We start from the raw sequence: 14,760 nt of genomic DNA, 5'->3' as shown, positions 1-14,760 counted from the left end.
GTATATTTTGGGAAATGACAAGGTAGCTCCAGTTCATATGATATTTTCACCAAAGTATTTAATGATTCCCAGGTATCGTGGTGTACCGTAATGTTGTTGTAAGAATTGTCCAAAGGCAGTAGCAACTTTGATATCAGTAAGAAGCAGCTAGAATGAGTTTACTTAGAACTCAGAGTGTCACCTAGCTTTTAACATTTTATATTAAATTCTGAACAAAACCTTAGGCTCAGATATGGAGGTCAATTTCTGGAGTGTAATCTAAAATTAAATCACAATTTGGCAGCGACACCTCCATACTTGAAGACACGCCCTATTGGTCTATTATATTTTGCTGCAGTGGTGACTTCTTTATGAGGGGAAAAACGTCATAGTCGTGTTATGAGAAAATCTACTAATTCATATGAAAAGTTATGCCTTCTTATCTGGCCAATAGAGGACAGGGTATGGGTACCTTTGGCCTGGATTTGTTGCTCTCTCTCTTTTTTTTTTTCTTGTGACAAATACTTGTTTTGTTTATAGTTTAGTTTATTTCTGATCCTAATGAAGTATCTGTTTACGTTTCTTCTATCTGTTAGCAGGTGCTTCGGGATTACATCATTAAATTATTGCCCTCGTGTTAATCGTTTGTTATCAATCTTTTTTTTTATCACCGATGTTATTTTCTATTGGTAGTTTTAGTGATTGCCTTTCATTTGTTTAATCCCGACCAAACATATGTTTATCCATATCGTCTGTGTAAATTATTCCTATGATGTTTATTGTAAGTTATAATGTCGTGTTGTCGTCAACCTGTTTCGCTTTGAGTTCAGAATATTTGCGGTTTAAGATATTCCATATTTTTTTATATAAATATCTTTTGTATTTCAAAATAATTTCTTTGAGGAAGACAGTAGCATGAGTTTTGAATATTGAATAAGGTATCATAAATATATCAAATCTCCTAGTGTCGTTATTTTCATGTAGTGCATTTATTTTGCACTTTGACTTACAATTAAGAATGTCGAAGCATAATAGAATTTACTTAAGAATGTCTGATTACTTTAATAGTGTACACTGTTGAAAATAACTTTATCTTCAGTCGGAAAGTCACCGTAAAAATGTACTGTTCGAAGTCTTATTTCAGTAAAATACAGCGACCGTAATTTTATCCTACTTTGTTATTATCTTTTACGAGTTGGTGACCGTAATATCTCTCCCCTACGTCAATATATCCGTTTTTAAAACGGTAAAAAACCTGGAATAAATGTTGCCAGGCATTTACCGTTTTTTAATGCAAATTTTTAACAAGGTACCAGTTGAGAGAGAAGCACTTTATAGCTTATCCAGCAGAAAATTTTAAGCTGATTTTATTCCTTCTTTTTATGGAATATAATTCAATATGACAATTTGGCAAAGGTGAGAGGGAACTTGAAAATTATCGTGACGAAGGACATAGAAAAGGTATCTTGTGAAAACGACTTGGTTTTATTCGTCGCATACAATTTTCTACTAAGGTTCGTGTTAGCTTGTCTTTTTGTTTCTGAGTCCATGCATTCGTAAGGGATATGACATACTATCAAAATTGAATTGTAAGGTCCGAGAAAAAAGCTCCTGTCGTTGACTTCAGGGGGTGTTGTTATTAAATTTAAATTTACCATCACGATACTTATAGTCTATTTGTTAACATTATTTATAGACAAAACCTATATCTGAGGGAGGAGTTTATGTTAGTATATAAGTTACAATTCACATTAATTAGTAATTATTTTAAAACTATGATGGTCTTCGGACAAAAATACTTCCGACCAATCAACTATTAGGAAACTTTTCATAGAGCTAAAGATGCACTCGCAGGGGTGCTCCACTCCGGCGAGTCGGTGCAAACCAACCTCATTAAAAATAATAATAATAATATAGATTGATGGATATATCTTTTTGATACGTGACTGTGTTTCACCCACAATTTCAGATTCTCTCTCTCTCTCTCTCTCTCTCTCTCTCTCTCTCTCTCTCTCTCTCTCTCTCTCTCTCTCTCTCTGAACACGAATCAGGTGGTTGTGAAAAAAAATAAAAAGAAAGAAGAAAAGTACTAACACATTTCCAGACAAGGGATTTAGAAAGGCTAGCTATAAATCCGCAAAAGCGATGAAAATACTAAATATTATCAGATAATTTTTATATATAAATATCTGGAGCCAAATAAATAGCTATATTAGATGGCTGATTGGTTTCTCTACTGCTGCCGAAGGTTCTAAAGTTTACTTCTCTTACTACTTATACCATATGTTATTGCCCTAAACCACTTTCATTCCTATCCTGAAACCTTTTTTTTTTTCATACGATTTTATGCCTTTGAGTTTAACGTAGCATGCAAAGATGTCCGAGAAAGATTTGATTAAATGATAGATTTTCTTCGTTACATTACATTAGTTGTTGCCAGGTAATAATTTTGGACGTAACACCTTCTCATTTTCTGCTTTCACCTACTTTTTATGTAGGCTATTTGACATATATCGAAAAAAAAAAAAAAATAGATAAACGGTGCACGTGGAGTATTGCTCTATAAGAGCAGTAAACTAATATGTCTTGCAACTTTAGGAAGGAAGTTTTGGCGATTGAAAGTTGGACAGTTACTATGGAAACGTTTAATAAACTGGAGCTTTCAGCATTTTGTAAAAAAAGAAAAAATATATATATCCACACTAAAAAACATGCACGTTAATGTTAAAGTTTATAGAGAGAAACAGGAAATGTAAGTAAATTAATTTATGAATTAATGCTAAGGTACATAAACTATTAACCATGCTATAAAATATTTTGTTTAAATGTTTAATATGTTTAATAAATGTAATTTTTTTCCGGAGAGAACAAAAAACATTAGTTTGCAACTACAGTATTAGACATGAATGGAAATTATTATTGAATGTTTACTATTTTTTTGGTAGGACTATCCTCTAAATTGTAAGTAGATATCCCCGATCATATAACTATTAACCTTGCGGGAAAACGGGAGAATATATTCAAGAGTAGTGATTAGAGACTCATGGCAACATTTCAGTTTTTAAATATTGAAGGTGATTGTAAACAGTAAAGCAACCAACAGGCCGGAATTCGAATGACGAAATCAAGTCAATGATATTTTATGATAATTTTATTCGAGCCAACTAAAGATATACTTTTGAGAATTACTAAGGTTTGAAAATACGTTTATTTGTACTTGCCAAATTGAGATATAACTCACACTGCTGTTTCTTGTTGCGAAAAGAACATTTTTATGGACATACTCTTTTTTAAATAACTTTAATCACAATCACATCAAAGAATATTATTACAATTATGAAGCAAATGGTTACCTTGACTATCATTTTATGCTCAAGTTAGGAGGATTTGAGAAATTATCTTCAGGCAATTATCTCTCTCTCTCTCTCTCTCTCTCTCTCTCTCTCTCTCTCTCTCTCTCTCTCTCTCTCTCTCTCTCTCTCGATTTTCTTCTGCTCTCTCTCTCTCTCTCTCTCTCTCTCTCTCTCTCTCTCTCTCTCTCTCTCTCTCTCTCTCTCTCTCTCTCTCTCTCTCTCTCTCATTATCTGGCGATTTTAGCATGTCCATATTGCTAGTCAATAAAATGTCTGCCATTTGAAATATTTTTCACAGAATGGGAAGGAGAAAATTTAATAATATAATAATTTGCGAATTTGGACATATTTTGCCTTTTATTTAATTTTTCGTTGTGTTTTATTATCTTGGGACGATTTCTTAGTTAACCAATATCATAACTAGACAACAATTTTAATACTCTCTCTGTAGTATGATTGGGTTTTCACTCCCTTATCCTTTATTTTTGTAGTTCATAAATAAAATGCTATTTTTTTGTTACTTTTCCTTGTTTATCTCTTTCCTTTTACCTCTGCGGTTCTATTTTCACTAAAGTGTTAGTTTCATGGCAATAAACTATATTCATCCATTAGTCATATATAGTTATTATTATTACTTGGTAAGCTACAACCCTAGTTAGAAGAAAAGGATGCTACAAGCCCTAGGGCTCCAACAGGGAGAAAAGCCCAATGAGGAAAGGAAATAAGGAAACTACAACTAAAAACATTTTAAGAACAGTAACTCTAAAATAAATCTTTCATATATAAACTACAAAACTTAAAAAAAAAAAAAAAAAAAAAACAAGAGGAAGAGAAATATGATAGAATAGTGCCCGAGTGTACCCTCAAGCAAGCCATTATTTGATTGTCATGCATCAGTGATAGAGAAATTAATAATATGTAGTCAATGAGTAAAATGTTTACCAGAAATGACCTAATTAAAGAAAGGTGAAATGTAAACAGGCAGTTTATGCTGGCCGATGTGGTAACGTCCCTAACTGGCGAACGCCAAAATGTGGTTCGAGTCCCGCTCAGACTCGTTGGTTCCTTTGGTCGCTGCAACCTCACCATCCTCATGAGCTAAGGTTGGGGGTTTTGGGCTCTGATCATATGTATATATGGTCAGTCTCTAGGGCATTGTCGAGCTCAATAGGGCAATGTCACTATCCCTTGCCCCTGCCATTGCCATTCATGAGTGGTCTTTAAACTGTGGCTGGTGGTTTTTGAAATAATCATGAAATTAAGATGCAAACAAAGCAAGATAGTATTTCTCAAATCACTTAATATTAGTCTTATCAGTTGCACTATGGAACTTTTGATAAGGTTAACCATCTATTTGAAACAAAATCTGTTATCATTGATTATTGATAAAAGGTGACAATATATTGGCAGGGAAATCCTTGCCAAATAATTATCGATAATATAAGTTTCCAAAGCAGTATACTGAAAGAAAATTATTTTATGTGTTGGCAGTAAAACGACGTTCCAGTTTTTCAGTTAAAATGGTGCAGAAACTCCATACCGGATAGGGAAGGGATGTATATTGAAGTTTATGGTATGCTGTTGAGAAAAATACCAAAACTAAGATTCCCCCCCCACAAAAAAAAAAAAAAGTTTAGGAACTTCTTTTATGAAATAGTATTTAGGTTTGAAGTTCTTAGATATAACCTTTCTTTTGTTTAAAATGTCTGAAAAATTAAGGATTTGTAAGAAAACTTTGAAAGACTTCATACTTCAGCATTACAAATTTATGCAAGCCTAAAGTAGACTAGCAAATGCCTCTTTTGAAATAATTTCAGTCTAGAAAATATAAATATTTGTTGGAATTCGTGAAGGTAGACCTTCAACCTTTCCTAGAAAACTTATGGCCAACTTTGGACAAATGACATAAATATTTAATGAATTCATTTTGGCGAAGCAAACTGTACTTAGTTTAAACAGAATTTTACTTCTCTTTGAAAATACTTACGCTTCAAATATTGATAGTACCTTTTTCGTTATTTACAGAACTTAAATCCAGCTTGTGCTTGAAATCAATAAAAAATATTTTTTTTTTAGGGCTTTAATTACTCGAGTATGTGAGAAATAAGTACGGTGATAACCAAGAAAAACCTCAGAAAAGTGAAAAAAATTGCAAATGTCCCTCAGAAAAGGGACAAAACCCGAAATGCCTGTCAGAATAGTGAAAAAAACTGCAAATGCCCCTCAGAATAGAGAAAAAACTGCAAATGCCTCTCATATAAGTGAAAAAACTGCAAATGCCTCTTAAGATAGTGGAAAAAAAAACTGCAAATGCGCCTCAAAAAAGTTAAAAGAAACAGCAAATGCCCCTCAGAAAAGTTAAAAACAGCAAATGCCCCTCAAATGCAAAACCCTCAGAAAATTTAAAAAAAAAATGCCCATCAGAAAAGTTAAAAAATAGCAAATGTCCCTCAGAAAAGTTAAAAAACGACAATTGTCCCTCAGAAAAGTTAAAAAACGGCAAATGCCCCTCAGAAAAGTTAAAAAACGGCAAATGCCCATCAAAAAACTTAAAAAACAGCAAATGACCCTCAGAAAAGTTAAAAAACGGCAAATGCCCCTCAGAAAAGTTAAAAACAGCAAATGCCCCTCAGAAAAGTTAAAAAACGGCAAATGCCCATCAAAAAACTTAAAAAACAGCAAATGACCCTCAGAAAAGTTAAAAAACGACAATTGTCCCTCAGAAAAGTTATAAAACGGCAAATGCCCCTCAGAAAAGTTAAAAAACAGCAAATGTGCCTCAGAAATCACCAGCTTTAGCCACTATCAACTCCGCATTACTCACGAATTCTTGGACATTGTTTACTTCCTTCATAAGCTGCCTCTCTTCTATTTATAGGATGCAGCCAGACAATTTCCTAGGGCCAAGCTCCGCCTCTTAGAGCAACGCAGACATTTTTCTGAATCCATTACCCCAGTCCCTCTGGGAATATACGTAGACATAAAGAGTGCCTGCAAATTTCGCTGCCACCCCACATCAGCAACGATCCACTAGCTCAGATCCATTAGCGGAATTATTGTTTCTGATATATGGTGCTGGGAGAAATTTTCCCAAGTTATTCTTTATGAGATGCTGCTGGCTCTCTCTCTCTCTCTCTCTCTCTCTCTCTCTCTCTCTCTCTCTCTCTCTTTTAATTATATAAAGGTAAATGAGCCGAAAGAAAATGTAATATAGATAGCTACCATTATGTAACAAAATTCGACGACTTATCTCTTATCTCAACGAAAACTAGCTTGCACTGTAGATTAATCATCAGATCGCATAATAATAGATAAAATAAGAAGTTATACCTTGCTTCAAAATTACATATTGGTAAGGGGTAAACAGAACGATTATATATCCTTGAAATTTGATGACATGAGCAAGCACGTCCGATATATATATATATATATATATATATATTGTATCTAAGATGAGCAAAAATATCAACCCTCTCTGATACCTGTAATAAATAGATAAATAAATAGTTAAGTTTACTTTTACCCTCAGAGCTGATGCATGTAGATAATTGTTAATCTCATGATTACCTCCGGCAACGAAGTTGGAAAGTTATGTTTTACCTCCTATTTATATGTGTTTGTTTGTGAACAGCTTCCTGATCACAATTTCAATCGCAGAGTAATGAAACTTGCAGGGATTAAGTGAAGACACAAATTGCTACTATCCTTTACCTAGACAGACTCTTGAAATAGCCATATGAGGTATCTATAAATAAACCGGATAGCAGTAGTATGTTTCCGATCAGACTCGACTACAGTAATTGTATGTCTGGCAACTTTGAAGTATGAACAAATATTATCTTAAGACTATCCATAATATTTATGAAGTTTTGAATGGAATATAATGACTCTCTCTCTCTCTCTCTCTCTCTCTCTCTCTCTCTCTCTCTCTCTCTCTCATGCATTAAAAATTCACCATTCACTAACGACAATGTCTACAGTGGCAAATAAAGTGATTATTAGAATTACTAGCAGCTTATTATTCTTAGATAATGCCTTCCATAAACTGTCAAGTAAAATTAATTAGTTTTAAATCGGTTTAGATTAATGGCCTGAATCGATTGTGTTCAATTGATTATTTCATATCAATTAGTAAATCAGATCTTTCAGGCAAGTTGACAAACTTCCAATTCCTATCCTCTATCTAAGATGGATGGCGTGATAGATGTGCTAAATTCTTGAGCCTGAATGAATAAAATATACCCAATCTAAGCATACTACTAAAGTCATTTTTCTTTGGAATTTAAGCCTATGGTTATTGGTATGATGGCATATGTAATTCATGAAGGGCTTTTCTATAGTAGAAGTTTACCAATTTTATTTCAAGAAAGTTAAACAATGTTTCATGTTAAAAAATGTCAAACTATGTTTCATGTTAAAAATATCTAACTGTTTCATGCTAAAAATGTCAAACTATATTACTTGTTAAAAAATGTCAAACTATATTTCATGTTAGAAAGGTTTCGAAGTATATTTCATGTTAAAAATGTCAGATTATGTTTCATGTTAAAAATGTCAAACTAGGCTTCATATTAAAAATGTCAAACTATGTTTCATGTTAAAAAAGTGTCAAAGTCTGTTTCATGATAAAATCAATGTCAAACCATGAATCTTGTTAAAAACGCCAAACTATGTTTCAAGTTAGAAAATGTCAAGCTATGTTTCATGGTCAAAAAATTTCAAAGTATGTTTCATGATAGAAAATGTCAAACTATAATTCATGTTAAAATTGTCAAACCATGTTTTATATTAAAAATGCCAAACTATGTTTCATATTAAAAATGCCAAACTATTTTTCATGTTAAAAAAATGTCAAAGTATGTTTCATGTTAAAAATGTCAAGTTATGTTTCATGTTAAAAATTTCAAACTATGTTTTATGTTAAAAAATGTCAAACTATGTTTTATGTTAAAAAATGTCAAACTATGTTTTATGTTGAAAAATGTCAAACTATGTTTTATGTTAAAAAATGTCAAACTATGTTTCATGTTAAAAAAGTCAAACTGTTTCATGTTAAAAAATGTCAAACTGTTTCATGTTAAAAATTTCAAAGTATATATGTTTTATGTTGAAAATGTCGAATTATGTTTCTTGTTGAAAAATGTCAAATTGTGTTTTTGCTAAAGGGTCAAACTATGTTTCATGTTAAAAAATGTCAAACTATGTTTCATGTTAACCCATTACTGCCCGATTTTTTTTTCTTAATTTGTTTTATTATTTAAGTTTAATATGTGTATTTATATGGTATTATCATATATTTGATGCTTTTTTCATGATATTTGTCCATATATAGGACCTACTATATATGGTAGGTTAGGCAGATAAGGGGTACACATTTTTATTGCGGAGACTATTTTCTATAATAAAATTTTATTGGTATTTTTTCATTACAAGGAGGATGTATTAGAAACAAGACACTCAATAATAATGCGTTTATTACGTAATACAAAGAAATATTGCAGTTTACTGCTAAAATTTGTTGCATTTGTAAGCCCTATTACTTTTGCACTTGCTGACAGTATTTGAATATGTGAAATGGATAATAATTCTTACTTCTACAAGTGAAATGTTTAACAGAAAATTGTGATACTGTAGAATAAAATAGAAATAAAACTGGTTCATACTATAGAGAAACTTCATTCTTACTTAAATTTTGAGATAAATTCAGTGATATCACGCAATAAACCAGATACTATAATTAGCAGTGTTCTAAAGAGCACGACGATGATACTTAAAGCATTTCACACACAATGGAACTCCACACTTCATACACTCTTGCGAAGGACGAGATTTGCAAAAGATAAGAGCACATTTCCATGCCTATTTTCTAAGGGGTTCGACGAGGTGACTAATATTGTCATAACGTACATCTGGAATAACCCGAGATGACTGTCTTGGCCGGCCTATTCCCACACGTGAATCTGCCTGCTGAAGGTATGTCCTTGCAATGTAGCGGTTGAATGACAACAGTGGAAAGCTGCTTTCATCAACACGATGCAGAAGCCAGCAGTTTCATTCTAATGGATATACGGTAACAATTGATAGTTTTGGTCCATCCTATCAGTGCCACCCATGGGCCAGTTGTAATTTACCGATGAGATAAGGTCGACTTACACTAATTTTCTTTTTGTCCTTTGCTGACCATCGAGATACACTTTCCAGAGGATAAACAGGAGAAATATTTGATACCACTGAAACTACTGCATTATCCTTCCAGTGTACCAACAAGATCTTGTGAATACCATCCACAACAACATCCGTATCTCCTCGAGGAACCTTCTTCATTTCGTTTGTGGAGTTTATAGGACAAGTCTTCGGAATTCTGTTGTCCCTTATTGTTCCAGTTGCTCCATAGTTTATCTCTCGTAGGTGATTTACTAAAGGTAAACTTGTGAAGTAGTTGTCGAAGTAAAACCTATCTTTGATATGACTTGGTAGTTTTTCGAATAAAATCATCAAAGTGCCCCCACCTTTTCCAAACCTTTCTTCATAGTGACGATTCAACCCGAAGTCTGTCCCTTGGTATACATCAAACGTAGCTAAATATCCAAGTGGAGAATTTAGGCACCAAGCTTTAAATCCAAATCGCACAGGTTTATTCCGAATGCACTGTTTGCATCCATGCCTACCAAAATATTCTATCATTGCTTCATCATGTGATGTATGTTGATCCATAGGGTAAGTTATGGACAATTTAGTGTTCAAATGGTTCATTAGAGGTCGGATTTTTGCCAGTTTGTCATCCTTGTTTAGTGCCTGATTATCAGTGAATTGCAGAAACCGTAATGTTTCTTAAAAATCTATCACGTGACATTGCCTTAGCAACGAGTTCGACTCCAACATCAGCATCCAAAGACCAGTATAAGCGGCGACTTAGTAATGTGTGGTATCCTGAGAGTATGAGAATGCCAAAGGCCACTCGCAGTTCCGAAACAGAGATGGTAAACTGTGCATTTTTCTCGCAAGCATACCTGCAAGATTTCTTGGCAATCATGTTCATTATATCTTCATCAAAGAAATATTCAAATTTCTCCACAGGTGACTTTCCCTTCAAATCTATGGCAGGTGGCGGTGTTTCATACTGTGTTTGATTGACTGAAAATCGAATATTAATTTTTTTTTTTCAGTTATATTCTAGAGACGTCTTTTGACTTTTTTTTCCTTTTCTTTGATTCTTGCTGCTCCTCTGCACATTTGACATTACTGTTTTCCACTTCATCATCATCTTTGCCTAAGATTCTCCCATCATGAAAGACTGCTTCAGCAGAAGCTCTTAGTTGATTGGAATTTAGATTGTCAGCTAAGCCACCCTCATCTTCTTCCAACGAGTCTAAATCAGAATCCTCTCTGACTTCGGGAGGAGTAATAAAAGTGGCAACAGGATCCTTTTCTTCTTCATCTAAATTGTCCAGTATTTCCTGTAGATTCAAACTTCTGAAAAGAAAAATTAGAATTTTCAATGATAAAGTAAAATAACGAAAGAACCAGAGGAAAAGGAATAGAGAGAGAGAGAGAGAGAGAGAGAGAGAGAGAGAGAGAGAGAGAGAGAGAGAGAGAGAGTTTTGTCTTATATCATGTAAGCTGAAAATTCACTAGTAATATAGGACAACCGAAAAATATTTACTCATATATAATGAACTTTTTAGACACATGAAAAACAAAATAACTTACTTCTTACGTTGGTCCATTCTGCTCAGATAGTAACAGGGAACTGAAAGTTTGAAACTACCAAGGCATTGTTAGCTGGAAAGTCACTTCACCAGCGACAAGGTATGTATCCAAGGACCGGAAAATAGCGAACAAGCAGTTTATTCTAACGAAGAACAACCAATCTGCTTTAGGGAGATACTTTTCTAAGATTTTTCCTGTCCGTTCCATATTTTGGCTTCACATCTGCCTGACCTACTATATACTGTATAGTAGGTAATGAAAAATAGCCTGTAATATTTATGCTTCAATATCTATCTCAATTTCTGATATATGAATTGATTCATGGTTTTCAGTGTCATGATATGTATCAGTATAAAGATGTTTAATGAAATTGTATAACCATGAGCTCAAATCAAAACTGTGAATATATAAAAACATTCCACATATCTTTTGTATTTTGTCAAAAAGTAGAAAAATATGGATACTTCAAAGAAAAACTCCTGTGTATATTATTGATTAGATTGGAAAGAACTCAGGAATATGCAAAACAATAAGAAAAACATAAAATATTGGGGTGTAATTTGTCCTAGCAATTGTACTACTATATATAGTAGTATAGTATATAGTATAGGGGTCAGGCGTTAAGAGGTTAAAAATGTTAAGCTTTGTTTCATGTTAAAAATGTCAAATTATATTTCATGTTGAAAATTTAAAATTGTCTCACGTTAAATAATGCCAAATTTTGTTCCATGTTAAAAATGTCAAAATGTTCCATGATAAAAATATCAAGCTATGTTTTATGTTAAAAATGTCAAACTATGTTTCATGTAGAGAATGTCAAATTATGTTTCATGTTAAAAATATTAAACTATATTCCTTGAAGTCAAGAAAGAGGTGAAGAAAGGTACACTGGATTTGCCATCTACTGGGATGATCTTAATACTTTCACAGATTCCTTGTCTGGAGATGAGAGAATTTTGAGGAGATAAATTACCTGGGGGTATATTTTGGGAAATGACAAGGTAGCTCCAGTTCATATGATATTTTCACCAAAGTATTTAATGATTCCCAGGTATCGTGGTGTACCGTAATGTTGTTGTAAGAATTGTCCAAAGGCAGTAGCAACTTTGATATCAGTAAGAAGCAGCTAGAATGAGTTTACTTAGAACTCAGAGTGTCACCTAGCTTTTAACATTTTATATTAAATTCTGAACAAAACCTTAGGCTCAGATATGGAGGTCAATTTCTGGAGTGTAATCTAAAATTAAATCACAATTTGGCAGCGACACCTCCATACTTGAAGACACGCCCTATTGGTCTATTATATTTTGCTGCAGTGGTGACTTCTTTATGAGGGGAAAAACGTCATAGTCGTGTTATGAGAAAATCTACTAATTCATATGAAAAGTTATGCCTTCTTATCTGGCCAATAGAGGACAGGGTATGGGTACCTTTGGCCTGGATTTGTTGCTCTCTCTCTTTTTTTTTTTCTTGTGACAAATACTTGTTTTGTTTATAGTTTAGTTTATTTCTGATCCTAATGAAGTATCTGTTTACGTTTCTTCTATCTGTTAGCAGGTGCTTCGGGATTACATCATTAAATTATTGCCCTCGTGTTAATCGTTTGTTATCAATCTTTTTTTTTATCACCGATGTTATTTTCTATTGGTAGTTTTAGTGATTGCCTTTCATTTGTTTAATCCCGACCAAACATATGTTTATCCATATCGTCTGTGTAAATTATTCCTATGATGTTTATTGTAAGTTATAATGTCGTGTTGTCGTCAACCTGTTTCGCTTTGAGTTCAGAATATTTGCGGTTTAAGATATTCCATATTTTTTTATATAAATATCTTTTGTATTTCAAAATAATTTCTTTGAGGAAGACAGTAGCATGAGTTTTGAATATTGAATAAGGTATCATAAATATATCAAATCTCCTAGTGTCGTTATTTTCATGTAGTGCATTTATTTTGCACTTTGACTTACAATTAAGAATGTCGAAGCATAATAGAATTTACTTAAGAATGTCTGATTACTTTAATAGTGTACACTGTTGAAAATAACTTTATCTTCAGTCGGAAAGTCACCGTAAAAATGTACTGTTCGAAGTCTTATTTCAGTAAAATACAGCGACCGTAATTTTATCCTACTTTGTTATTATCTTTTACGAGTTGGTGACCGTAATATCTCTCCCCTACGTCAATATATCCGTTTTTAAAACGGTAAAAAACCTGGAATAAATGTTGCCAGGCATTTACCGTTTTTTAATGCAAATTTTTAACAAGGTACCAGTTGAGAGAGAAGCACTTTATAGCTTATCCAGCAGAAAATTTTAAGCTGATTTTATTCCTTCTTTTTATGGAATATAATTCAATATGACAATTTGGCAAAGGTGAGAGGGAACTTGAAAATTATCGTGACGAAGGACATAGAAAAGGTATCTTGTGAAAACGACTTGGTTTTATTCGTCGCATACAATTTTCTACTAAGGTTCGTGTTAGCTTGTCTTTTTGTTTCTGAGTCCATGCATTCGTAAGGGATATGACATACTATCAAAATTGAATTGTAAGGTCCGAGAAAAAAGCTCCTGTCGTTGACTTCAGGGGGTGTTGTTATTAAATTTAAATTTACCATCACGATACTTATAGTCTATTTGTTAACATTATTTATAGACAAAACCTATATCTGAGGGAGGAGTTTATGTTAGTATATAAGTTACAATTCACATTAATTAGTAATTATTTTAAAACTATGATGGTCTTCGGACAAAAATACTTCCGACCAATCAACTATTAGGAAACTTTTCATAGAGCTAAAGATGCACTCGCAGGGGTGCTCCACTCCGGCGAGTCGGTGCAAACCAACCTCATTAAAAATAATAATAATAATATAGATTGATGGATATATCTTTTTGATACGTGACTGTGTTTCACCCACAATTTCAGATTCTCTCTCTCTCTCTCTCTCTCTCTCTCTCTCTCTCTCTCTCTCTCTCTGAACACGAATCAGGTGGTTGTGAAAAAAAATAAAAAGAAAGAAGAAAAGTACTAACACATTTCCAGACAAGGGATTTAGAAAGGCTAGCTATAAATCCGCAAAAGCGATGAAAATACTAAATATTATCAGATAATTTTTATATATAAATATCTGGAGCCAAATAAATAGCTATATTAGATGGCTGATTGGTTTCTCTACTGCTGCCGAAGGTTCTAAAGTTTACTTCTCTTACTACTTATACCATATGTTATTGCCCTAAACCACTTTCATTCCTATCCTGAAACCTTTTTTTTTTTCATACGATTTTATGCCTTTGAGTTTAACGTAGCATGCAAAGATGTCCGAGAAAGATTTGATTAAATGATAGATTTTCTTCGTTACATTACATTAGTTGTTGCCAGGTAATAATTTTGGACGTAACACCTTCTCATTTTCTGCTTTCACCTACTTTTTATGTAGGCTATTTGACATATATCGAAAAAAAAAAAAAAATAGATAAACGGTGCACGTGGAGTATTGCTCTATAAGAGCAGTAAACTAATATGTCTTGCAACTTTAGGAAGGAAGTTTTGGCGATTGAAAGTTGGACAGTTACTATGGAAACGTTTAATAAACTGGAGCTTTCAGCATTTTGTAAAAAAAGAAAAATATATATATATCCACACTAAAAAACATGCACGTTAATGTTAAAGTTTATAGAGAGAAACAGGAAATGTAAGTAAATTAATTTATGAATTAA

The 14,760-nt window shown here is 33.0% G+C and overlaps 2 protein-coding genes across 2 annotated transcripts; both read right to left on the bottom strand.

Annotated features, from left to right (window-relative positions):
• Positions 1-9,431: 9,431 nt before the first annotated feature.
• On the bottom strand, positions 9,432-10,046 carry LOC137631310 (piggyBac transposable element-derived protein 3-like). The gene has a single exon (XM_068363088.1). It carries the CDS (start codon positions 10,044-10,046, stop codon positions 9,432-9,434), a length of 615 nt encoding a protein of 204 aa, XP_068219189.1.
• A 164-nt stretch (positions 10,047-10,210) lies between these two features.
• On the bottom strand, positions 10,211-11,087 carry LOC137630828 (uncharacterized). Its single transcript, XM_068362375.1, has 2 exons — positions 11,043-11,087; positions 10,211-10,805 (listed from the first exon to the last, which is right to left on the bottom strand). Exons 1-2 carry the CDS (start codon positions 11,057-11,059, stop codon positions 10,499-10,501), a joined length of 324 nt encoding a protein of 107 aa, XP_068218476.1. The 5' UTR covers positions 11,060-11,087; the 3' UTR covers positions 10,211-10,498.
• Positions 11,088-14,760: the final 3,673 nt, after the last annotated feature.

This window comes from Palaemon carinicauda, chromosome 39 (assembly GCF_036898095.1).
Source record: "Palaemon carinicauda isolate YSFRI2023 chromosome 39, ASM3689809v2, whole genome shotgun sequence".
NCBI lineage: Eukaryota > Metazoa > Arthropoda > Malacostraca > Decapoda > Palaemonidae > Palaemon > Palaemon carinicauda.
This window is presented reverse-complemented; position numbering and strand designations above follow the sequence as displayed.